The following is a 27,689-nucleotide window of genomic DNA, read 5'->3' on the forward strand; positions in this document are numbered from 1 at the left end:
TTCACGCAGTGTGTGCTTTTAGCACTGTAGTTTTCTGTAGATGCATCTGAATAGATGAGCGGCAGTCTAGTGATATACTTCAATAAGAAGGACACCAATATATAATTGCGGATATGGAGAAACGGCATCCAGGAGTTGGACGTTGTAAATGTGCGTTTTGGTTTGCTGTTTTTCATGACATTTTTGGACTTTTTGTCCTCCTGGTTGGGGTGTTTTGGGACATCTTTTTCCATGACTTTTTAATTTACGCCGGAGCTGTGATAATTTTCCTGAGCCTTATCTGGTGGGTGTTTTGGTACACTGGTAATATTGAAGTGCCTCCTGAAGAGCTGGAGGATGACATTGCTCAGTACAAACACACCAAAGGAATTTCAGGTGTTATGCGTAAAGTCTCCAGCAGACTCTCCAATGGACTAAGGAATTCCCTCAGGAGAAATGGAAGAATCAACACTCAGGCTGAAGGCTCTCATGCAAACCGCACGGCCAGAGCAGATCAACCTGTTACCATTGCCATGAGCTGCTATCCAACTGAGACCACCAACAACCTAAACAGAAATCCTTTAGTGATATAACATACAGGTAATACCCAATAAAAATTGTTTTAATGAATACAAACTTGTATCATGAAATGGAAACCAGCTATCTTCCATGTTATCATCTATAAGCAAGATCTTTTTTATTTTAATGATCGTGCAACGTGTGGCTTTGTTAATCATTTATAGCATTCTGGTCTTTAGGAGGACTCCTATTGGCCAGGACAGAGAATCAAATAAGACTTATCTTTTGTACCACACACACAGCAAACTTTGCTCAACATTCAATGTCAGGTTCTGATTTGCATCTCTATTCCCAGAGTGCTCTGCGGGAAGACCCTCCTCTACACAACTGCATCCATGCTGCTTAGAAATGACTTTGGAAATGCTTTATAGATCTTTAAGATCATCAGTGCTCTTTGGCTATATTTTTGTATAATTGTTCATATATAAATATTTTTAAATATTGTTCTTTTAATCCAACTAAACTAAAATATTTTTCTATTATTTAATATAATTATATGATAACATTATACAATATGATTTCTTTTGTTCACATAGTTGACTATATTAGTTAATATGAACTAAGAATGAACAATACTTTTTTGTTTTTCGGTCAATGGTAATTTCAACATTAGCTAATACATTTTTAAAATCCAAATGTTGTATATGCACTGTGAACTAACAAACAATTCAATTTTTACCAACTAACATCAACAAAAATGAATAAACGCTTTAAAAATATTGCTTATTTTTAGTTTGCTAATGCGTGACCTATGAACTGACGAGACCTTTGATAATATTATTGTATAATATACTAATCAAATATGCTTTATTGTTATTATTTGCTGGTTGTGTATTTGTGTTATTCTTACTAATACGTTGACGATCTATCCATCTATCTATATATCTATATATAGTCAAACCAAAAATTATTCAGACATTTTTGATATATTTTTACTAGTCTGTGCAGGACACTATAGTTAATTTATGTAAGTGAGGATAGCAAAATAAAGTAAACTGTGACACAATATACCCAAAAATTCTTCATACAGTGGACTACCAGTAAAATTGAAAAAAAATTGGAACCAAAAATTTTACCTGACCATGTTTTGCTTAAGTGTTATCTGACATAATTAGATTAATTTTTCTGACACAGTTTAACTCTGAGATCTTGTCATATTTTAGTACCATTTTTTAAAAACTATAGTGAATAAACTGTAATAATGAATGAAATGTTCAAGGTGTTTGAATAAATTTTGGTTTGACTGTATCTGTGTTTATAATATCAGGAAAACATTATTTTGTTATGTACACAGACCTCTGCAATTAAAATCATTTTAGAACATTTATTAGTCTATTATTGTTTTATTTGAAAAAGAAGAACAAGGTCACAGCAATCTTAAAAAATAAAGGCTTTAAAAGGGGGTTTTCCCAGCGATGCCATGGAAAAAACAAGAACTTTTCAGTGAGCAGTTAAAAGCAGTTTTTTTTCCCTTTTGTGCATTGAAAAGGTTCCAGAGGTTGAATCTTTAAGATTGTATTAAGATAAAACAAATGGTAGCTGTATAAAAAGCTATTCAACTAAACAAAAGTAGTATGTAAACGACATGTAACGCTTGGCCTTATTGGTGTAGTTTACATTATTAATTTGGTTGATGAGGATATTTCAGTTTTTGTCATGAGAAAATGTGACTAAAATTTAAACTGATCCCAAATGTAAAAGACAAAAGTGTAGATAGCTCAGGGACATCCCCTTCTTAAGGCATATTTACATACAGGGCTTGATAAAATGTTGGCTGTTGTGTAGGTTCAGTGACTTCCAACACCTCAGTGGAAGATGCTTCTCTTTATATGGCTGCTTTACATGATTATTTATGCTGAGGGAAAATGTGCAAAGAATTATTATTACGATGGACTTCTTGAGGACTGTCAACATTGTTCCATTAGATGCAACTCCCCACCAAATATTTGCAATACATTTTGTACCTCAAGTAAGTATTGTTTTATTTCTGATTTACAGTAAAACATAACAGTAACAGCTATAAGTTTACATACTCCTTGCAGAATCAGTAAGTTTTTTCAAATTGTTAAAATTTTTACTGCCCTGACGAGGCTACATAACATTATTTAATGTTCAATATGTATATATTCAATATATAAATATTTTCTACAAGACTCATTAACTTCAAATACACAAATTATCATTTTGTGTATTAAAAATCAAGGGTATATATTATTTTGCAGGTGACACTTTACAATAAGGTTCATTAGTTAACATTAGTTAACTACATTAGTTAACATGAACAAATAATGAAAAGTACTTCTACAGCATTTATTAACACATCATTAAAATCAAGAGTTGTATTTGTTAACATTAGTTAATGCACTGTGAACTAACATGAACAAACAATGAACTTCTGTATTTTTTAACTAATGTTAAAGATTAACAAATACAGTAAAAATGTATTGCTCATGGTTAGTTCATGTTAGTTAATTCATTAACTAATATTAACAAATGAACCATTTTGCCTGTGAAATATATGTATGTAAATATAAATGCATAAAAAGTATCCGTTGAATAGCGTCATCAGGGCAGTACAAAATAAAATACCAAATGCAATAATCTCCAGTTATCATTTAAATATCAAACTCTGAATATTCTGCAAAAGGTATGAAAACTTATGAACAGAACTGTGTCAAAGTCCACAATGTATGTCTTATGATTCAGTCTCTTATTCAGTGCCTCATTGTGTCCTTTTCAGTACCAGAAAATGAAGTTGAAAAGAATCAAAATATACGTTTCATTTTGATCGTGTTTTTTGTGTTCCTGGGAGCTTTCACTGCACTGACCATTATTCTGCGAGTTATACGCAGAAAAACCTGTAAGCCCATCATCATGAACAAAGGTATATTGCTGAAAGACCTATTGTGTCACTGCAGACAATTTTGTCCAAATTTTAGCACACTGGGCATGCTTGTATTTGTTTTCATGTTTATGACACTATTACAAATGAAAAAAAGAATACGTAATATAATAATATGTAATACAGATTATTTTCATTTTTAATGCACTGTAAATTATATATAGCCTATAACTATTCTTATACTAGTATACATATACAGTGTCTTATAATGTGGCAAACAAATCCTTATGAAGTCAATGAAATATCACACAGCGATAGGTCAAGAACAAAAGACATCTGACAGCGAGAGAGGCTCGGATGTCACAGAGCAATCTGAAGATACGGATGAACCTACGACCGATTTGCCAGATGGACTGAATCAGCATCACTACAACTCCAACCTGCCTCTTCCTTCCACTGAGGAAGGCACCACATTGCTGGTTACCACAAAGACAGTACAAGCTTACCAGTGTACATCTGTCATATATGGAGGAGATCACATGGAACTTGTATAACAGCAGCAGACTCTGAAAACACTGGTGGCACATCATCTCACCATTACTCTGTGCAAACTGGATCAAATTCTCATTGTAATTTGAAATGGACTGCTGGATACACTAATAATGAATACAGGACTTGAACACAGGATGGTTTTTGACTGTTAAAAGTGAACATCTCTGTGTTATTTAGTTGTAAGAATCATCTGTGAATGTAAACTATTTTCAACATGCTTTGTCCAAAAGGTCAGAGTTTCCTACACATTTGTATCAATGCAAAGCCAGTACAGATTTATGTTCTTTGTTAAATTAAAAAGTGTTACTTCAATTATAAAGACTTATTATATAAGTAGCCTATATGTAAATATACTTATAGACAGAAATACAATGCAATAAATGTTTAAAAGGACAGTTCACCCATGAAAATGAAATTCTACCATTGTTTACTCACCCTTATGTTTTCCCCCCAAACATTGCATGACTTTTTTCTATCTGCCCAATGATAGTCTCAGTCACCATTCACTTTCACTATGGAAAAAAAAAAAAAGATGCAATTATGTGAAGGCGACGAAGGTTGTAAGTTCCAAACATTCTTCCTAATCCTTCCATTTCATTTTGTATTTCACAGAGGAAAGAAAATCATAGAGAACAACACGAGGGTGAGTAGGCTAAATGATGACAATTTTCATTTTTGGGTGAACCGTCCCTTTAAATCAGACTTTCAGTCAAAAACACCTTTGAACGACTTCAAAATACTTATATATTTGTATTATTTATTAGTAGTTTTGACCCATGTGACAATGTTGCTGTCACGTGACACTAACCCAATGTCATGTGACTGACACGAGCGCTGTACAGTGGTATTAGCGAGCTCCCGTTAGCATAACGATACAAGAGTTTAGCTAGGTAGAATCAGTTCACTCATGTTGAACAGTAAACACTTACGATACTCCATAAAACAACGTCTTCATAGTTGTGATGCATTAAACGGCTTTAAAGTGCTAGTGTTGTCTGAGCTAGGCCTCGGTTGTACTTTGACGCTTAACTGCTCTGCAAATGAAACTATGGAGAACGACACAAAATGTAAACAATGTTGTTAAACATCTCTTGGGATTAATCTGAACATTTTAGGGACCGACTCAACTGTGATTCATGTCGCTTGCTAAATCGTTTGATTGGGAATTTCAGAATGAACGGTGAGTTGCAAATATGAGGTGATGGATTCATGCTGTTACATTATTTATTTGTATGCAACATATGTAACTGTTATCTAAAAATATTGTTTGTTAGGTAGCCAGAGGTTTCAAAACATTCAGTCTGTTTCACTGCGGTGGGAATATGTAAATGCTAGAATATGTCATACTTTAAACAAGTAAATGGACCAAAAAGTAAACATTGTGATCACAGGTGATAGATATGTCTACAGTAGCTGCAACTACTCTTTATCTGCTGTTTATATATATTATATATAATAAACACATACATAAGATATATTCAAATTGACTGCCTACACCATTATGAAGTGCATGATCTATTTATGTGCAGTCACATAACATGTTAATCATTGATATTCATTTCATGCACTGTGATTTTGATGTGTTTATTTTAAGTGTGTTTATGTTGTTAAGTGAGGTTAATTCAACTAGTAATATTTCAGGACACTGTACCTTACAGGCGCACAGCAAAATGACCTGAAAAGACAAAACCTGTTAGAGAGACTTCTTGATGCAGTTAAGCAGGTAAGGTGACATTGACAGTATGATAACTTGTTTATTTTGAGAACAAAAACACTTCCTCTTTGACAATGCTGGCTTAGAACAATGGGGAAAGAAGTTGTTATAATACAGGACAGGGGAGAATTGATCCCTTATTTTGCACGATGTTTGCTCAGTGTTGGCAATATCATACAAATATAAAACTGTATTAAAGGGGTCATGAACTGAGAAATCTAATTTTCTTTGAGCTTTTGATATATAAGATGTCATCATACAATAAGAATATCCTGTAAGTTTCAGATCTGAAAACATCCTTGTTAGTCCAAGAACAGCTTTTAATGTTATAAAGCCCAGCAAACAACTCGTCCTAGAATGTGCCTATGTAATAGATAGGTGAAAGACCGCCTCTGCAGAAGAAAATCAATGCCTGCTTCACCATTGCAACTTTGGCCCCGCCCACTGGTGTTAGTGAGATGAGGAAGAGAGAAGAGCACTGGACTAAAAATAACACCTTCCAAAGGATCCTAATGCTAGGAATGTGGTTACTTTATTTATTTTTAACAATGTGAATGTCTCAGTTTAGCTTTACTTATTTTTATGCAGTCCATTTCACTGTGGATGCTTTAATAAATCATTCGCGATCGAGCAGGCTTTGCAAACAGACTTTTATGATATGGAATCGACAGTAATGCGACAACATGTAAGTAACTGTGTTAATTGTAATGCCTAATCTATGACCAGTGACTTCTGATTTGTAAGGATTCAAGTACAGTACAGTCAAATATTCTTTGTCTATGTGCCAGTAAATCAAACCAGTGATGACTTAATGGTCAACTTTACATTGTTTCTGTTTAATAGGATGAAAATAATTTGTTATTTAAACTATGATTAAATTATAAATAGAAAACGATCAAAGAACGCTCCCTTTGCAATCGCTGGTAGCTGTCAATCAAACAGTGTGTGCTGGAGCTGTCAATCAAACAGCTTGAGTTTATCAGTGACTGAGTTATGGACTCGCGCCAAAACTCCCATAATAATCAACGGATCTCTTATTTACAGTGTGTTTGCATGGTTAGTTATGAAAGCATCCGTTAGTGTGCAGAAATCGAGTTGCAATGACGAGATCGCTGCATTCATCTTTACCAACACTTTACACGATTAGTTAACCTTGAGAGATGTAAGAGTAAAAATGTGCTAAAAGTTTTCGAGAGAGTTAAACATGTAATACTTAACTGTTTCATATGCAAAGATGTTAGCCAATCACAGCAGTGGGCGTTTACACTGAAGTCTCACAGCAGACAGAGTAGGAAAATTGTCTTTGATCTCTAAATTATGAGAATTTTTGATGTGAAAATCATACTATCATTATAAGTGCACCACAGGAAACATTCTAAAACAATAGAACAATGCAGTTCATGACCCCTTTAATATACTGGGCTAGAAAAAAGTATAAAATCTTTGTTTTTTTTATTGTCAGTATGCCTTTCATGAACAAAGACTGCACTGCTACATCATGCCCTATTGAGCCATCATTTTATTTTGAATGCAGAAAATGGGTTGTCTTTCTCCCATTCACCAGCTGTTGTATTTAGTGAGTTTAGCAACAATGATCAGATGCTTAAATATTAATATTTGTCCAGGTGCTGATGCATGGGCCTTTGAAGAAGATATATAATGCATATAAAAGTTTTGCATTTCCAACTGTTTGAATGATGTGAAGTATTTTGTAATATAATAATGTCAATTAATGTTAAAGACTGAACCTCACTTGCTTTAAACATTATTATCTTCTCAGTGCCAAATTCGCTTTGGTGGCAGGAAGGAGATTGCCTCAGATTCTGATAGCAGGTGAGAAGAATATTCCATCTAATTATGATCTATTTATGATATATATAACATTATGCAAAGTTCTATTTATTTCACTATTTTTTTTGTCCTCCTTTGCTGTTTGTTTTCATAGAGTCATATGCCTGTGTGCCCAGTTTGAAGCAGTACTTCAACACGGCTTGAGGAAGAGTCGTGGTTTAGCCCTCACAGCAGCTGCCATTAAACATGCTGCTGGATTTAGCAGTAAAACTGAAGCAGGTACTGATTCCATCAAATTACAGACCTTATTTTCTGTCATTCAGCTTTTGACCAGCAATATTATTCAATGTGTGATTCTCAGAAAGAACATGCTGAAAATAAGTGTTTTTCTAAGCATTTACTCAGTGAACTCTTTGCCTTACTTAATGAGTTTGTCTTAGTTGGTACCCTCGAGAGACATTGCCTGAGAGATTTCCCTAGTAACAAAGAACACATGTGGTGCTTTGGGTTGTCCATAGAGGAAACAGATGCTTATGAGTGCGCATACAGGAAAACCAGGTGCTGATACTGTTTATGAAACCAGATGGTTATGCAACAAGCCCTATAAAAATGGCAAAAAAGAGAAACAAGGTTTTTCTGAGGTTAGTCTCTGCACCTGCTGTGGTTTTGAGCGGTTTAAAATTAACAGCAAAACTAAGAGTGATACTATGAATCAATGCTGAGTGAGTACTTTTAGTTTTTGTAGAGTAGAAAGTTAATTGTCATCCAGAAAGTAGTGGGGATTTTGAATGATGTTATAAGATTCTGAGATAATATTATAAATAATGTACTTAATGAACTGTACTCGAAACTGAACACGCTTGAAAAAATTCACCCTTGAATGAGTTCTTGCATAACCTATTGTGTCAAGTTTTATCTTGAGGATGTTTTTTCCTCCCCTCTATTGTTGCACAATATTTTATTTTATAGTTAATACTATACAATTAAAGGTAACACTTTAGTATAGGGAACACATATAAACTATTAACTACAACTTTTCCCTCAATAAACTCCTAATTTACTGCTTATTAATACTTAGTAAGTTCAGGTTTTGGGTAGGATTAAGAATGTAGAATAAGGTCATGCAGAATAAGGTATTAATATGTGCTTAATAAGTACTAATAAACAGCCAATATTCTAGTAATAAGCAACTAGTTAAAAGACCCTAAAATAATGTGTTGCCAAATTAAAAATAAAATTTAATAAGATAAAATAATTAAAATAATACTTTTATTCAGGAAGGATGCATTCAATTGATCAAAAGTGTCAGTAAAACATTTATAATGTTACAAAACATTTTAGTTTCAAATAAATGCTGTTTATTTTCTGTTTTCAAAGTTGTTAATAATAATACATGTTTCTTGAGCCCCAAATCAGCATATAAGAATGATTTCTGAAAGATCACGTGACATTGAAAACTGGAGTAGTAACGTTTTCATCTTAGAAATAAATTACATTTTAAAATATGTATAAAAATATATTTTAAATTGTAATCATATTTCACAATATTGCTGTTTTACTGTATTTTTGATTAACTAATTGCAGCCTTGGTGATTTATAAAAAAAAAAAAAACTTCTTTTAAAAATATAAAATAGAAAAGAAATCTCACAGAGCCCAAACATATATAAATAATATGACTATGGCAAAACAAAAGCATGAACATAGTCTGTTGCCATGCAAACCCCGAGATAACCCCCTAGAGGAATCAAGGCCCACCCCCATAGTCTCACAAAATCCTGTGGGAACGCTTATTTAGCTATTATTAATAAAGTGTTTGCAAGCTATTTACATCATTATTTTGCAAGTGAAATGATCACATCAGAACCCACAACCTTTTGGTTTCTTTAACCACTAGGCTGCACCACCCTCTATCCTGCCCTACGTAAATGTCAAACGAGTATGACCACCTGAGCCCTGAGTGACCCCATTTGAAAAGTTATTACATACAGACAGCTGAACGAGTTCTGTTTCACTAGCAAAATGTTCTTTTGGTCTAAACTGAGGCATTTATGGGCTGAAACCAGCAACGGAAAGAAAAATCCACAATTTCCAAAGAAATATGAATACAGAAAAAAAAAAGCTTCTAATTTTTAATTTTCTTTTCTCTCAACCATGATGATTTTAAGAATATGAGTTTAAGAATAAGCATCGCTGACCTTTTCTCTACCTCCTAAATTCTGGTTTACAAAATGACCTCATTATGTAACTTCTGTGAAATTATCTATCTCTCTTCTCTATTATGTGGAACTGAGAACATGGCTGTGGCAGTTCAAACAGACTCTCTTGTGTGTTGCAGAGCTGACGTTCTGGTCTTTTGTGAAGGAGCACCTCAACCGTCATGAGTTGCAGCGCTTCTACTCTCTGCGGAATATCACATCTGAGATGGGCCGGGGTCGGGCATGGCTTCGTTGTGCCCTGAACGAACACTCGCTAGAGCGTTATCTGCACATGCTGCTTGCAGATAATGCCCGCCTTAGGTACAGACCCACCCATGATTCTCGGTTGTGAATGTTTTCCTTCCTGTCTTCATTGTTTTTCACCGCATATCAGTAAAGCCCCGTTTACGTCACCAGTGACGCAGCGACATGATCCAACTTATTTAAATGGAAAACTGACTAGTGATGGGAAGTTTGGATCATTTTACTGACTTAGATCTTTCAAATCTCGTTCAGCAAAATGAACAAATCTTTTTTTCAAATCATTTTGTTAATTTCTTTAATTTCTGCAGAATATAATTAAAATGTTACATGTTAATAGGCAAATTCTCCAACACATCTACTTAGCAAATGTTGATCACATTTCGAATAAGAAAAAACTATAATGCAGCCAAGGCCAGATTATGGGAAACAGAAATGATTAATTCATTGCTTAGCTGGGGCTTCAGGCTATGCAGTCTGTTAGTTTACCTCACCTCCTGATCCGAATCATTCATGCTTTTCTCGTCACTTCCCTATAAGGCTGAAGCTATTCCGGAAACAAAAATGATTAGTTCACTTCCCGAGTCTTTTGGGTCCAAGTCGTTCATCATCATGTGACAGCCAACTCTTTATTTCCACATTCAATGTTATGGAAAAGAACCATCATGACAGAAATTCACAAATGTATAAATTGTAAGAAATTTATACATTGTAACTGTAAGAGTAAAAAACTATGCGCTTGTTTGTAAGTAAAGTTGTAAATTTATTATGTAATTTCTGTATCCAATATGGCTGTCGCATGACAAAAGAACAAACGACTCAGACTTGAAGTTTCGGGAGGTGAACTAATCATTTCTGCTTCCGGTACAGACTGCATAGCCCTAGCCTATGGGGCTGTCACGGGATGAATGAACGACTTGGACCTGAAGACTCAGGAGGTGAACTAATCATTTCTGTTTCCTGTACAGAACCTATAGCATGTTGCACATGCGCAGTCAACACAAAATGAACAAATCATTCTCTGAGACTTTCTCTGAGGAACTTTGCTGCCGTACCATGGGTGCAGCAGGCGCAATGATATTACGCAGCGTCTCTCGCAAATGTCTCCATGGTTGCAAGGCATGCTCCCTGTGCAAGCAGGGGGTCACAGCTGCTGCGTAATATTGCACCTGCTGCACCCATGGTACGGCAGCAAAGTTCCTTGATTGTTACGCCGGAATGAGAGTATAGTTCCTAGCCATATCGGCCTAGAAAAACGTTTCATTTTCCGTGGTCTTAGTACACAATGTAACTACAGAAGAGTCAAGTTTTAAATAGGAAAAATATCGAAACTCTGGTTATTTTTGAGTGAGATGCTAACGGTCTAATCAGATTCAATGAACTATGCTAAGCTATGCTAAAAGTGGTACCGCCAGACCCGGAGATCGGCTGAATGGATTCGAAAACGGTAGAATTCAACTGTTTAACTCTAGGGGAATTGAAAAATGAGCCTATTTTCAAAAAAAGTGGAGTGTTCCTTTAAGGCTTCCAACTTGTGTAAAATTACTTAAAGGGTTAGTTCACCCAAAAATGAAAATTCTGTCATTAATTACTCACCCTCATGTCATTCCAAACCCGTAAGACCTTCATTCATCTTAGGAACACAAATGAAGATATTTTTAATTAAATCTGAGAGATTTTTGTCCCTGCATAGACCGCAACTACCACTTTGCCAGTTCAAAAGGTTCATAAATATATCATAAAACTTGAATTGAGCAGTTTAGTCCAAATTTTCTGTAGAGACTCAATCACTTTATATGATGAACATATTGAATTTAGGCTTTTATTTACAAATAAGCATTCATCAACTCACACATCAGTTGCGGTAAACGGAAACTCAAGCATGTTCGGTTGACGTGCAAGAACCAAAGACGTTTGTCTTCGCACGTCAAACGGGTTCGGTTGAGCTTCTGTTTATGTTCACTGATCAGTGTTTATATGTTAATAAAAGCCTAAATTCAGACAGCTTTTTGAATTGTCAAAGTGGTAGTTGCGTAGCTGTCAACAGAGGGACAGAAAGCTCTCAGATTTCATCAAAACGATCTTCATTTGTGTTTCGAAGTCTTACGGGTTTGGAACGACATGAGGGTGAGTAATTAATGACAGAAATTTCATTTTTTGGTGAACTAACCCTTTAATAATGGTGATATTTCTCCCTCATATATAGTGCCTTCTATGAAGACTGGGCTTTTGTCCTAGATGAGGAGAGAGCCAGTATGCTGCCCACTATGGCTGCAGGTGATATTAAAATTAGATATTTGTCATTTGCTTCTGGTCGATAGCATAAAGTTATAAAGTATAGCTGGGCATCCTTCCTTGTGTCAATTCAGTTTATGTGTCAACAGGGCTCAATTCCATCCTGTTTGCCATCAACATTGACAACACGGACCTAAATGGCCAGGCCCGTGGGGGGTCGTCTGTCTCCCACCTGCTTAAAGAGTCCACGCAGGGGATGAGCAGTTTGTGGAAAGAGTCTACTCAAGGTGTCAGCACGCTTCTGCGGGAAATCGGTACTGCCACTGCAGTGGTTCCTGGTTTCATCCCTCGCTCAGATGCTCCATCAGACCCACTGCCTGTCTTGCCCCGCAGCACTTCTGCAGGTGCTTAAGTCACACATGCACTGTCAAAATAAAAAGTGCAAGAATTGTACTTTTAGGGGTTCGATAGCTCGCCACTGGGGTTGTAACCTTAAAAATACAGCTTTGTACCTTATCTACCCTCAAGGTGTATTTGTACCAGAGAGTAGTAATATGTACCCTTAAGGCCACTATATATTCACTGTGAAGTTCTTTTCTGTTTTTCTCTTAGGGGTAAAATGAAGTTTGAAATACTTTTTCAGTGGTGCACTTTTGGCGAATATCCCAATGCCGCCCACACTACTGAGAGCGGAGTTTAGATGAATATGTAAATATGTGCTGCAAGCTTTTCTATCAAAAACAAAACAAACACACAATTTAAGAAAGTATTCAATCATATTGATGTGGATATGTTTGCACCAGCTGCAGTTTAGCACTCCACATCATTACACATTTATTTTTATAGCAATTTTAACAATAGATTGCTTTGAAGCAAACAGCTTTACAGTATTAAACATGAAAAAGTTTCAGAGTCACTTTCGATCAGAATTACATCTTTAATTTCTTCTATAAAGCAAGCTTTCCACTGTGTTCATATTTTTACTTGCGTCTGACCTCGACAGACTGAAGGCGAAAGGAATGAAAACGTAGCCCCAAAACACACCTACCTATCATGTAATCACTATGAACCAATGAAACCAGCCGGAGCAAACTTTTGCAGAAAGTTGTTTCAATCTCCCAATACAAACTCCAAATGAACTTTGTTTTGGCCTGATTTTCTTCAGAATTACATCAAACCAGTTCTTTGAATTCGAAATTGGGTGTACCTTTTAAAGGGATAGTTCACCCAAAAATGAAAATTCTGTCATCATTTACTCACCCTCAAGTTGTTCCAAACCTGTATGTATTTCTTTGTTCTGCTGAACACAAAGGAAGATATTTGGAAGAATGTTACTGACATTCTTCCAAATATCTTGTTGTTCAGCAGAACAAAGAAATGCATACAGGTTTGGAACTACTTGAGGGTGAATTTTTGTGTCATTTTTGGGTGAACTGTCCCTTTAAGGTACAACTATGTTGTAGCTTTTCAGTGTAAATAAGGTACAGTAAAGATGTCCCTTTATGGGTACTACCCCACTGACATGCTGTTGTATCCTTAAAGATACAGTTTGTGCACTTTTTTCATGAGTGTTTTATTTCCTGTTCTTTATTTCCTATTCTTCTACTAATAAGTATAATTGTTATATTCAGTTGATGATTGAGATTCAGTTTCCATTGTTGAGTCACCCTCATGTCATTGAATTAATTGCATTTTAGATTCCGGTTTAAGAAAAGAGCGTAGACGTAAAAAGAAGATCACAAACATCATCTCTTTTGATGATGACATGGGTGCGGAAGATGAGGACGAGGCTGGCGAGGACGTTGTGAGAAGTCTCAGGAAGAGTACAGTGGGTCACGTGAGTTCTGAGGAGGCTCTGGATCCTCCGGACTCTACCTCACCCATTCACAACGGCCTGACTGAGCCTGGGATTGTGAGCTGGGCTGAAACACCTCCACAGAATGGAGTGCTGCCTGATACCAAGAGCATTGACAATGAGGAGGAGGAAGAGGATGACAGTTATAGAAAGAGTAGGCAGGAGCCCCCAGAAGAGGATCATGGGAATGGGGAGCGGTGAGTTTACTTAAAGGCTGTTCCCGAAATCGCACCCTATACCCTTAAATAGCGCACTATTTGAGGGGACAGACATTTGTAGTGGTGTCTGAAACCATAGTGGACATTTTTGAGTGCACTCATTCAATCCCATAATACACCGCAATAACGAGTGTACAACTGAAGTACACTTAACGGCCAGAGAATACCCATAATGCACTGTGAGGGTCGTGCCAAATAAATTCCTGTCTCTTGCCAGAACATGGCGCCCGCAGTTGAATTTTCACCCATCCATTTTCCAAACTGCTGGTCCAATGTGGGTACAGCGTAATATCATACAGGTAAAAATTCCTTTTTAATTGATTATTAAATTGTTTAATAAATGACAAAATTCAAGAATAAATCTTTTCATTACTACTGGACCTGGCAGTTTGCTAAATTTCAAATGATTATTAAACGGCAAGCACAAAATATAGAAAAGCGGCAGTACACTCATTGTCCGAATTCACGCACTCGTTTTCGTTCACACCTTCAAGTGGACTATATTAGTGGAGTAATGTAGGGAATAGTGAATGGGGGTATGGGGGGGGGCGATTTCGAACACCGCTAAAGTCTTGCTTTAATTGTTACATTAATCAACATCAGTATGTAGTGGGACTTGAACTGAATTGACTTGAATTAAAAATAGCTTTATTAACTAGATATTAACTGTTATAATAACACTTTATTTTAATGTGTCCTTGTTACACATGTCACATGTACTCTACCATTCAAAAGTTTGGGGTCAGTAGGTTTTTTTTAAATATTTTTTTTTAAAGAAATTAATATTGATCAAAAGTGACAGACATGTATAATGTTAGTAATAGTAGTTTAGTTAGTAATAGTAAAGACATTTATATGTTACAAAGAAATTCTATTTAAAATTCTGTTCTTTTGAACTTTCTATTCATTGAAGAATCCTGAATAAAAATGTATCATGGTTTTCACAAAAATATTAAAGGGTTAGTTCACCCAAAAATGAAAATTATGTAATTTATTACTCACCCTCATGTTGTTCTACACCCGTAAGACCTTCGTTCATCTTCGGAACACAAATTAAGATATTTTTGATGAAATCCGATGACTCAGTGAGACCTCCATTGCCAGCAAGATAATTAACACTTTCAGATGTAACCAGAAAGCTACTAAAAACATATTTAAAACAGTTCATGTGACTACAGTGGTTCAGCCTTAATATTATAAAGCAACGAGAATACTCTTTGTGTGCCAAAAAAACAAAATAATGACTTTTTTAAAGGTGCCCTCGAATGAAAAATTGAATTAATCTTGGCATTGTTAAATAACAAGAGTTCAGTACATGGAAATGACATACAGTGAGTCTCAAACTCCATTGTTTCCTCCTTTTTATATAAATCTCATTCGTTTAAAAGACATCCGAAGAACAGGTGAATCTCAACATAACACCGACTGTTACGTAACAGTCAAAATACGCCCCCAATATTTGCATATGCCAGGCCACGTTTCCAACTTTATAAAAGGCATTAGACAAGGGCAGCCAGTTTTAACGTCTGGATCTGTGCACAACCAAATCATCAGACTAGGTAAGCAAGCAAGAACAATAGTGAAAAATGGCAGATGGAGCAATAATAACTGACATGATCCATGATAACATGATATTTTTAGTGATATTTGTAAACTGTCTTTCTAAATGTTTCGTTAGCATGTTGCTAATGTACTGTTAAATGTGGTTAAAGTTACCATCGGTTATTACTGTATTCACGGAGACAAGAGAGCGGTCGCTATTTTAATTTTTAAACACTTGCAGTCTGTATAATGCATAAACACAACTTCATTCTTTATAAATCTCTCCAACAGAGTAGTATTAGCCGTTAGCCACGGAGCACAGCCTCAAACTCATTCAAAATCAGAAGTAAACAATATAACAGTATACAATACTCACATAATCCGCCGCATGCATGACGAACACTTTGTAAAGATCCATTTTGAGGGTTATATTAGCTGTGTAAACTTTAAGGCACTGTTCAAGGCAAGCGCGAGCTCTGTGGGCGTGGACCACGGGATTTAAAGGGGCCGCAGCATAAAATCGGCGCGTTTATAATGATTCCCCAAAATAGGCAGTTAAAAAAATTAATAAAAAAAAATCTATGGGGTATTTTGATCTGAAACTTCACAGACACATTCAGGGGACACCTTAGACTTATATTACATCTTTTAAAAACATAATCTAGGGCACCTTTAACAATATCTAGTGATGGACAATTTCAAAACACCACTTCGCAGCTTTATGAATCTTTTGTTTCGAATCAGTGGTTCAGATCGCATATCAAACTGGCAAAGCCACGTTGAACTATTGAAATTTTGAAACACTTATGACATAACGAAGCCTCGTTTACTGAAATCACGTGACTTAGGCACTCCGAACCACTGATTTGAAACAAAAGATTCGTAAAGCTTCGAAGCAGTGTTTTGAAATCGGCCATTACTAAGTATTGTTGAAAAGTCGTTGTTTTGTTTTTTTTGCCGCACAAAAAATATTCTTGTCGCTTCATATTATTAAGGTTGAACCACTGTAGTCACATGAACTGTTTTAAATATGTTTTTAGTACCTTTCTGGGCATCTAAAAGTGTTAATTATCTTTCTGGCAATAGATGCCTCACTGAGCCATCGGATTTTATCAGAAATATCTTAATTTGTGTTCTGAAGGTGAACGAAGGTCTTACGGGTGTAGAACGACATGAGGGCGAGTAATTAATGACATAATTTTCATTTTTGAGTCAACTAACCCTTTAAGCTGCACAACTGTTTTGACACAACTGTCAATATTGATAATAAGAAATGTTAAAATTTCACAATATTACTGTTTTGCTACATTTTTATCAAATAAATGCAGCCTTGGGTGAGCTTAAGAGACCTCAAAAATATATATATTTTTTTTTTATACTTACTGACTACAAAAGGTAGTTTATTTACTATAGTAGTAAGTTATGCAAGCAACTAACACTATAGTAAGTATATGTTGTTAATTAATATTTAGTACTTACTTGTGGAATTACATTGTAACAAAGACACGATAAAATAAGGTGTGACCATCACATTCTACTCTGCATAGGATGGTTGTGGGGAGTTTATCCAGTGTTTCTACATGGAGTCCAAGGCAAGTCATCACAGACAATGACAACTCGCACATTCTCATACCTCTGGCCTCCAGCGAGCCCTACACACACCAAGGTCAGACCCACAGCCTGTCAGACACTGTGCTTACTCAGGGACATCTTGCTATATTTTCACGTTCTTGTCCACATAGATGTGGCAGGTATTTTTACGTCTTCTGATTGTTCAAACGTATGAGTTTAACTTAAATGTAGCACTATTTAATTGAGTGTGTAATGTATGACTATGGTCCTGGCATGGAGAAAATGTGCTATTTTTTGTGCTTTCAGCTGGTAGTTCAGTTGAGAATGTTGAATTTCATGGACAGAAGGAGAGCTCAAGCCCACCAACTGACAGTGAAAAACGAAGCCAACTCCAATTCAGGTATCTGATACAAAAGAACTCTTTTTTTTGGGGGGGGGATAAGATTTCAATTAGTAAAATTTTTTCTTTGAAGACTGATGCTTATTGTCTGTGTTAACCTTTGCTGTCTCAGCATGGAGCCCGACTCACCGGCACAGATTGCTCCCGTGACCGGTGTTCTGCCGACCTCTGGCCTTCCTGAGTCCATGACCATTGGTGAGTCGACTCAAGATAAACCCTATCATTGTCCGGAGATCTCTTTCTTTGGTTTTTCGTTTGTTTTATTTTATTTTTGAAGGTTACAACTTTGATTTTTTTTAAATGAACCGTTCCTTTAACTATAGTTTTTGCATATTTGAGCTTCATCTAAAGCATGTAGGCCTTTGAGGATTTGTGCTGTGGACAGATGGCATCATTGAGGTAATTTGCCTTGACTATAGCTCTGTTGTCTAGTGGTTTGGCGCAGATGTGAGACCGTTTTAATCATTGTTTAAATACTGGCCATATGACTTTGCCTTTGAAAACACGACTTTGAAACTGTAAATTATTATGGTAACCTAACACTTTATCGTCTTTGTGCTGTTTAGACGTGCTACACTTGTAGGCACAGACACCATTCTGGACTTTTATGGGATTTCTATTCTTTTGATTCATCCCCTGCATACTTCCTCTTTCCAGATGAGGGCACTGTTGGTTCAGTGTGAAACACTCTCATGTTGTTCCGCTTTTCTCTCTCTCTCTGTCTTTTGTCTGGACAAAACACAACTTTGAGATGGGGCTGGAGGTGACTGATCCAGTTATACTTCAGCTTTCAAAAATAAAAAGGAGAAAAGATGAAAGCAAGAAAATATTCCATGCAAGAGTGCCAGAATCTGCTTGTGCTTTCAGACATGAGTAAAATTCAATTTCAGATCAAACATGGCTTTCTCAGTATGCCTTAATAACCTATTAACTGCTATTTGATTATGGATACAACGAACATTACCTTCAAGGCTTGAAAATGCTGTTTTCTTCTTAGTTTTGTTTTTTATGAGCTATATGATAGATAGCTTTTTGACCTTGATCATCATAGTTATGTGCCATTTTACTTATTTAGTGCTAAAGAAGGGGGTTTTGGTTAACATCTTAGTTTGCTTATATGCAGTAACAAATATAAGACATTCTTAAAGGGATACTCCACTTAAAAATGAAAATTCGGTTGTCATTTACTCGCGTCCATGTCATTACAAACCTGTATGGTTTTCTTATGTGAAGAACAAAAGACAATCTTTTGAGAAATCTGTTTTTTTGTCCATTCAATGGAAGTCAATGGTTACCAAAACTGTTTGGTTACCACCATTCTTCAAAATATCATTTTTCATGTTCTACAGAAGAAAGAAAGTCATGCAGGTTTGGTTTGGAATGACATGAGGGTCAGTAAATGATGACAGCATTACATTTTTTAGGGTAAATTGTAACTTTAAGTTGATTTCCTAAAACATGTTTGACAACATTGGCAACATTATCTTAATTGATTGATGACGAGGGTGCTGATTGCGAAAACCTTTTTGTATTTTGCATTCGCCAATGTTAATGGCGCAGAAATTAGAAAAAAAAAAAGTGACATACATTGTGAATGTGAAAAATGAATTGTGATATACATTCTTTGATCTAATCACAGGTGGTCAGCCAAGACTCATTACTGTTTCCACCTGGTGCTAACATGCATTTCAGACGTGTCTTATATGAATAGTTGCGATGAATGCTATTGAATGAACAAACCCATGTTACGTCGCTTACGAGTGAGCGGGAAAGGAAGTGAATGAAAAGGGTAAGAAGTGCAGCTCGACTGTAATCTGTGCATTTTGATATAAGACAGTAAAGTTTTAATTGCTTGTTTTGGTACACTTTCTCACATGTCTCGGAAATTATCAAGTTTTTGATGCTGTTTCTCCTCTAACCGCTTGTGAGTAAATTAAAATAATATACTAGTAAATTAAAATAAAATATTTGAAAAGAATATTTTAAACTTTTTAAATATGCATGTAATCAGTGACAGTCTAACATAATTCTGTATTTTCAGCCAATCAGAATCATGAATATTTCTATTCTGGTGTCACCATTACTATGTGCTAGTCCATTGCTAATGACATGGAGCAGCTAAATCTTGAAACTCCAGAGAATCACTCGTTTAAAAAAAAAAAACACCAAACAGAGGAGAGTCTGCTGGTAAAAAGGAAGTGCGACAGAGCTTGTAATCAAATGAAAATCAACATTGGCTTGACTTTTCGGAGACAACAAGGACTTGAAATGTCGGATTTGAAATGTTGTCAAAGTGAAGCAGAGATGGCGTTTTTATTACTCAACAGGGGAGTAAGGTATTTTATTGAACAGATAAATTATCATATGTAGCTCTCTAACGGAGTTCATTATAAAGCATAATCTGTTGTGAAGGGTCATATTCATCTGCACAGTCACCCAGAGACTAAGCACAACCAAAACAATGTTCTACCGCAAAATGCATGCAGTTTTATTTTTTTAACCATTAGAGGGCCAAAAGTTGCATAGTGTACCTTTTAACTTTTTTGGCTTTGTTTAAATTATCATGAGAGTATTGTGTTTTGAGATCGGTATAGTGTATCAAAACAATTTGTTACATAAGTGTATCAAAGCTTCAGGTTCAATCCCAAGTAGGGGTGACCCCATTGTGCTTTTTGAGCAGACTCTTAATCTCAGGTTACCAGTGTTGGGCACGTTACTTTAAAAAAGTAATTAGTTATAGTTACTAGTTACTTCTCACAAATAGTAACGGAGTTAGTAACTGAGTTACATCATTATAAAAGTAACTAATTACCAGGGAAAGTAACTATTGCGTTACTTTAAAAAAATAAAAAATAAAAATAAAAATATGCCAAATAAATTGAATGCCCCCAATATTACAAATAACTAAGAATAAATTATTCTTGAGACTCCTGACTCATGATCCGTTCTTGCTCACGACATGAAATTTCTCTGTACTGTGTTGGTACACGTAGTTTCATATTTAGCCTATGTTTAAATAGTCCTATGTTATGTTTTAAATCCATTTATTCGATTATGAAAAGTGAACACAATGCATGATGCGCAAATATATCATACAGATATGATTTGACCATTTCGCTTTAAAAATGTATCTTAATTTTAATCATGCAGTTCAAATTATTTTGGAGGCGCGGGCGCGATTTAACCATTAGAGGCTGCTTGCCTCGGGCCAAAAGTTGCATAGTGTACCTTTTAACTTTTTTTTGGCTTTGTTTAAAGTATCATGAGAGTATTGTGTTTTGAGATCGGTATAGTGTATCAATATAAATGTGATTAGTCAACTAAACTTAAATGAACAATTCGACTGAAAAAACTAATTTCACATATTTTTACATATTCTGGTTTGAGTGTCGCGCGCATGCTCTCAAAGCATCATACATTATTATCTTCAGGTGACTAACCGCAGCACACACCAGAGAAAAAAAACTTTGCATCCTATGGCTGAGAGAAGCCTACTAGAAAACCACTTCAGGGCACAATTATGACCCATTTTTTTGTCATAACGGTAACGGCGTGTAACGGAGAAAAAGTAATTTTTTGATTACTCGTTACTGAAAGAAGTAACGGCGTTAGTAACGCCGTTATTCCCATCACTGCAGGTTACTCCAGAGGGAATCTCCATGCAGATAATACACCGTAAATAGCCTTTGATGAAAAGCCTATGTGCTAAATGTGAACTAATGCCAGGTGTCTCAGACTTCTTGTCTGTGAACCTTGCTTTCTGGAAGCAAGTCAAAGCTTTGCCTCCTGTACTTGCTTCTGCCTGCTTCCTCTCAGGATTACAAACATACTTGGACCGCCTCACCCTGGTGTGTTTCTTCTCCTCCAGATGAGGGACTATGGGAGAGGGAGCGGGCTCATCCGCAAGAATTCTCCTCCAGATCCCTCTCCAACACACATACACTCTTCTGCGGTCCAGTGTAGCATAACTGTTACAAGCACGTAGTGCACTGCACATTTAAAATCCTTTGTGTGGATGAAAACAGCCTTACAAACAGTTTGTTTGATTTGTTATGTTAAATATAGTTCTGCTATGTATAGAATTCTTGTACTGTAATTTATGTGAAACAGTCCAATAAGCACATAGGACAAGGCAGCCAATTCAAACAGTCCTTATTATTGAGTTGAAGGGCTAGGTGATACATTAAATATTACCTTGAACATTATGCTGACGTTATTGAGTATTGTGAACTTTGTGATAATGTTAAAAGTTTAGCTTATATAGACAGTAACCCAATTTCACTCCCCTTGAAAAGCAGCTGATAGGATTGCTGCTTCACAGGGGTGCACTTTTCGTTCCTCCCTAAAAGTCTAAACTTAACGTTCAAATCAGTTAGATCAGTTATTGTCGTGAAATGCAGTCTACTGCTGCTAAATTGCAGGACATGCTTAATAATAAAGAGTTATTAAAACTGCATTAAGCCGCGAAAGAGATACTGTTCCCCAAGCGGCTTTCTGTGTGCGTGCTCCAACATGGAGAAGCAAAGTGAACTTTGTGCTTTGGGTCAAATACACAGAAGAAATATATCAAAATGCCTGGCTTGTATTTTCTTAAACATAGTCGGTTATGTCTTAAGTGAAAATAAACATTTGGGAAATAAGTTGCATGTGTAACAGTATATTGGACCCATGCATTATGTCTTAAAGTGACAGCAGCCTAATTTTCCTGCTGCCGTCTGTCATTCCTGCTGCCGTCTGTCATTAATGTTTATCAAATGACAAAAGACAAAGAGAAAATCACTCACTGCTCTTTAGTAGATTTAGTAGGATTAATTATTACAGTGAAATCTATGGATTTTACCCCAGTGGATCTATTTGAAGCCTTTTATCATGTAGTATTATTTATTTTGGTGATTGGTATCGTTGATTTGGTATTGGTGATTGGTATCGGTGATCCTATCGGCCAATGCTGCTTTCAGTGATCAGTAATCGGTGATCTGCCCCAAAAATCCTGATCGGAGCACCCTTACGCATTAATGTAATGATGAATCAGAATTATTTGTTATTCAGAATCCCCTTAATGCTGCTCAAAATGCCTGAGTTTTTGTTTAACGTGAGTTCATAGAATGAGTGTTCACGAATCCTTTCATTTCAACCAACAAAGTGTAAAGATGATGTAAATATGAGATTGATTATTCAGTGTAGACAGGTGTTTTGTTTATAAGGGGAGAAACAGTACAGAACTCACTGAGATTGAGCTGAACTGAAGTGATTGGCCGCTTCAGTGATTAAAAAGGGAGCGCTCTTTGCTCACTTTTGGTATAACAATTTGAAGGAAGTTTTATTTTTAAGGCTGCTAACTACATGCTGAAATGTTTTGTGAGTGACAAATGTATTTAAATGCAGTACTGAAACTGAAAGTGCAGTGAATGACATAGTGAAAACCATAGCAATGGAAAAGACAAAAAAAAATGTTCTTTGTTTCTTTGTTCTTCATTTTATTACTAACTTTTCACTTGACCTGACAATTATTTGATTATATGATTACATGCTGTTTTTGTTAAATGTTTATCTGCTTCTTATTAGCATTAATAATTAACCAATTAATTTTTAGATTTTTTTATTTTCAAATTGTTACATTTTTCCAAAAGTTTTTGCTATGGTACTGAAATTAGTACCAAGAACCGTGAATTTTTACTTTCATTGGTACCGACTACTGATATTTTGGTATTTTGACAACACTACACGTGATCCAAGTTGAGCTTAATGCTAATGTTCAATGATAAAGAAGCTGAGGATGCCATCTCCTCATTTAATTACGTTTGTGGCTCCAGTGGGAAATTAAACTGTATAATTTCATTATGAGGCGGGGTCCCTTATTCACCTCTTGAGATATTTTGTAACAGTTTTGATTATTAATTTACATAACTACTTTAATTTTGAGTACTTCTGTATGATACTATTATTTTGGAGTTGGTTCAGGTTTTATTACTGAAATGATTTGTTTTTGGATTTGTTTGTTCCTTAAGGGTCGTTATATTTTGTTGAGAGGTGCAATTTCTAAATTTTAAGAGTTGCTTTTTGCCTCAGGATTGCTTTTTTCCATTTACTATTTCATTTGGGACAATATTTTGCATGCCTACCTCTGTGTGTGTGTGTGTGGTTTTTTTTTTTTTTTATGTGTAAAAATCTAATTCCCATACCAACTACTGGTGTCTTGAGTGTATCACTTGGCCAGCTTTATTACAGAAAACACACAGAAAAATGACTCCTTAAAACAAATAGTCCTTTTCTTGTAACCATTTTCTGGAAATAGTTTTTGAAAGGGACATTGCACACAAGTTTACTGAAGCGGTTTCTGATTACGCCTGTGGCTGCCAAATGGATCTCTGGTGGTCTGATAAGCTTTTTCTCTTAGAGAGACAGTAATTTAGCTATATTGCTGTTCAAAGATACCAATGTTGTTGCTTCTAAAAAAAAAACAAAAAAATAAAAATAACAAAGACATCTTTGACTTTCTTTTGCTGAGAGTACTTTAAGCTTGTTAAATGTGGATCAGGCTAGCCAGGTTTATATAGATGACTCTGTCCAAGCCTGCGGTTCCTCTGAGATTCATTAAATGATAATGGACTGATAGGAGTGTTCAGACTTTGTCTTTTGGAGCCGTCTTGTAGGGGTTATCTAGGTTACCCAGTGTCAGGTTATCCAGCTTTGAGAGTGCAACGACAACAAAGGCTCTCTCTCTCTCTCTCTCTCTGTCCCCTTCACTCACCATGAAAGTCTGGATTTAGACTATACCGAGTGCTTCGAAAGTGTTTTGAAGTGCTGTAATAATGCTTCCCAGTCAGAGCTTTATGTTTCACTTGGATTATTCACAGACTAATGTGTTTTGAGACAAAATCTGCAGAGGCTCCCCTTATGGCTGTGTTATAAATGCCTTACCCTTTCACGTCACCTTCATTTTAAAGAAATTAATGTCGGCCTGGTATTTTAAGCCTCACATAGTTCTCTTTATTAGTTCTGTGGTGCTATACAAATGAAAATGTCAGTGGTATAAAACAGTAACTCTTATTGAAAGAATGAAGACAGGTGTGGGACATTAAATCCCACTGAGATATTGAGTCTTATTGTTCAGAAGTCGTGTTTTTTTTCTCAGTTGGCTGAGGACAAAAGCCATTGTTCATTTTGAGTAGGTTTTGATACCTTTATAAAATTTTTTTTTTTTTTCCCCACAGCTGAACTGCGGCAAGCCATTGTGGCCATGATGAACAGGAAAGATGAACTCACTGAGCAGAACACGTAAGAATTTCTTTACCGTCTTCACTGATTGTGCTTTTTGCTCATTCATGGATTTATATGGAACTATTCATTTGGGTGGGAATGGTTTTAACAATTTTCAGAAATTTGTTCTGCTTGTTTATTAATCTTAGGTAACTATATATTAATATTAGTATTATATATTATTATTTTTATGTAATGTGTATTGTAAAGTATTCAAATACAATACTGTTCAAATGGGGTCAATACATTTTTTTTAGAAATAAATTTATATTTTTTAAGCGAGGATGGATTGAATTGATCAAAAAATGACTGAAATCTTTTGTAACATTATACATTTCTTTACTATTTAAGAAAATGCTGTTCATTAAAGAATCCTGAAAAAAAAAAATTGCTGATTTTCAGCATTGATAATAAGAAGAAATGTTTCTTGAGCACCATAAAAGCATATTAGAATAATTTCTGAAAGATCGTGTGACTGGAGTATGAAGACTGGAGTATTTTTTACATTTGTGATAATATTTCTCTCAAAAACTTTATTGACCTAAAATATTTGAATGGTTGTGTATATAGGTGTTTTTTTAACTCGAATCATCCATTATTGGTTCTAGTATTGCAAAAATTGCTAACTGCATAAAAATAAAAAAATAACTCCCATTATGAACTATATATATTATTGAGATTTAAGTGTCTCCTCTCACTGACCCTTTGTTAAAAAATGTACTTGAGTTTCACTGAGTATCAGGCCTTATTTTGTACCCTATTTGTGCCATGATGTGCACAGTCAATAATGTGCAGCTGGGTAATTATCCTGTGCACTGGTAGTCATTAAAGACTGCTAAGAAAAAGTGGGTCAGATGTGTGTGTGTCTTAATGATGTTAAACTCTTTGGCACAGGTCTCTGCGCAGTCTCCTGGATGGAGAGATGGAGCACTCTGCTGGGCTCAGGCAGGAGGTGGACAGCTTGAAGAAGAGACTGGCTGAGCTAGAGGAGAGACATGCGGCCAAAGTCCAAGCTCTCATGAGGTAATTTCACTTGAGACTAAGTCTCACAAAGGCAGACTATCAGCCTAAAGTCTAATCCACCTTTTAATCTTGCCAAACACCACCTACTTAGACAGAAAGCTGATGTATGACCTACACGTGAAACACTGTAGTTTCTTTTTTCCCCCTTTAGTTTAGGTTTTTAAGTTCTTTACAGACTTGAGCTTTGAGGTTGCCAAACAACAGTATTTGTGGACATAAGTAACGTTATCTAGATTTCTACATGTTCAATTGCTGAATTCCCAGAGATGTACTATGATCCTGAAGATAGGTCCACCAATTAGAGAAGTTTCGAGTGAAAACTCGAACCACGGAACCTGGAACCGCGACATGCCGAGTTTTTGTGTGTTGTGGAGACTAGCTAGAGGTTAACATTAGCTGGCTAATGTTAGCATTAATTAACATGAAATGTTGTAGTGTTAGAGCATAAAGGTTGGCTGTGTTTTCAGAAAATACATTAAAATGATTAAAAATCCCTAGCTGATTCTAATAGACTACCATTTAAAAGTTTGGGTTTTTTGAAAGAGGTTTCTTAAGCTCACAGAGGTTGCATTTATTTAATCAAAAATACAGTAAAAACAGTAATATTATGAAATGTTAATACAATTTAAACTAACCGTTTTCTATTTTAATACATTTGAAAGTTTTATTTATTCCTGTGATGGTAAAGCTGAATATAGGGAATGCACTTACGTCACTTTCCCGCCGGAACACGCTCCCTCAGCTGGACTGAGTGGCAAAAGAACCTGCTGCATGACTGAATTTAATAGGGGAAACTGCGAAAACGTGAGGAAAACAAACAATAACACTAAAGGTTGGGCTCAAAAGTGTTTCTTACAACTTGTCAAAGAAACCAAATCCATGGATATTGATAGCCAGTTCCTGACATTTAGATGTGCCTGATTTCAGCCCCGGCGAAATACATAAAGCAAATCTGCCTGTAGATGCTTTATATAAATACAATATAGGTAGTTTTCACTTATATCAATGTTTTTTTTTTTATATATATATATATATATATATATATATATATATATATATACAGTATATATATATATATATATATATATATATATATATATATATATATATATATAATAATCGTCATATAGTCCAGCCCTAAAACTTGTGGTTCTGCAATTATGCAGAATATAAGACGGTAAATATTTAATTAATTAGTTGTCAATACAATATATAGTGTATGATTTTACCCCAAAATCCAACATTTTGAAATAAAATGATGACTGAAAATCCATGTTTCTCTCCCTGGAGTCCAGTTGTTTATGTGAATTGCAGCGATCCGTTTGCTTATGTTTTTCTGTAGCTTTCGGCAGTCTGTAAGAATATGCTTTGATTGATTGATTTCTTGTCAAATCTGTTTGTACAGTCAATTGCAAAGCTCTTTTCCTCTTCTCCAGTCTTCAGTGTCACACAATCCTGCAGAAATCATTCTGATATGCTGATTTGCTGCTCAAGTTGAAAGCAGTTAATTACTATTACTATTAATATTTGAAACCATGATTATTTTTTCAGGATTCTTTGATGAATAGAAAGTTAAAAATTTGGTTGAAATATCTGAAATCTTTTGTCTACTGTCACTTTTGATTTAATGCACCCTTATTAAATAAAATTAATTTCCTTTAAAAAATATA

At 35.5% G+C, this 27,689-nt stretch overlaps 2 protein-coding genes across 7 annotated transcripts in view; both read left to right on the forward strand.

Moving 5' to 3' along the window:
- The first annotated feature begins 1,914 nt into the window (after positions 1-1,914).
- Positions 1,915-4,548, forward strand: LOC125255561 (tumor necrosis factor receptor superfamily member 17). Of its 2 annotated transcripts, none has more exons than XM_048170876.1 (3): positions 1,915-2,527; positions 3,299-3,442; positions 3,719-4,548. In XM_048170876.1, the coding sequence occupies exons 1-3, from the start codon at positions 2,374-2,376 to the stop codon at positions 3,952-3,954; spliced, it is 534 nt and encodes a 177-aa protein (XP_048026833.1). In that variant the 5' UTR covers positions 1,915-2,373; the 3' UTR covers positions 3,955-4,548. The 2 variants fall into 2 exon arrangements, with proteins under 2 accessions (XP_048026833.1, XP_048026832.1); XM_048170875.1 differs by having other exon boundaries at positions 1,921-2,527; positions 3,713-4,543.
- Positions 4,549-4,741: 193 nt separating this feature from the next.
- snx29 (sorting nexin 29) overlaps positions 4,742-27,689 on the forward strand; it is a 158,798-nt gene continuing 135,850 nt past the window's right edge. For 2 of the 5 annotated variants that reach the window (XM_048170870.1, XM_048170873.1), the window contains exons 1-13: positions 4,742-5,132; positions 5,594-5,675; positions 7,447-7,499; positions 7,612-7,736; positions 9,794-9,974; positions 12,121-12,191; positions 12,299-12,553; positions 13,847-14,201; positions 17,312-17,430; positions 17,643-17,736; positions 17,849-17,931; positions 24,951-25,014; positions 25,891-26,019. In XM_048170870.1, coding sequence (XP_048026827.1) covers positions 5,089-5,132; positions 5,594-5,675; positions 7,447-7,499; positions 7,612-7,736; positions 9,794-9,974; positions 12,121-12,191; positions 12,299-12,553; positions 13,847-14,201; positions 17,312-17,430; positions 17,643-17,736; positions 17,849-17,931; positions 24,951-25,014; positions 25,891-26,019 — 1,655 coding nt within the window. In that variant the 5' untranslated portion in view covers positions 4,742-5,088. The remainder of the gene's footprint in view (positions 5,133-5,593; positions 5,676-7,446; positions 7,500-7,611; positions 7,737-9,793; positions 9,975-12,120; positions 12,192-12,298; positions 12,554-13,846; positions 14,202-17,311; positions 17,431-17,642; positions 17,737-17,848; positions 17,932-24,950; positions 25,015-25,890; positions 26,020-27,689) is intronic. The other 3 variants (XM_048170872.1, XM_048170869.1, XM_048170871.1) reach the window with 3 other exon arrangements.

This window comes from Megalobrama amblycephala, linkage group LG20 (genome assembly GCF_018812025.1).
Source record: "Megalobrama amblycephala isolate DHTTF-2021 linkage group LG20, ASM1881202v1, whole genome shotgun sequence".
In the NCBI taxonomy this organism is placed as follows: Eukaryota; Metazoa; Chordata; class Actinopteri; order Cypriniformes; family Xenocyprididae; genus Megalobrama; species Megalobrama amblycephala.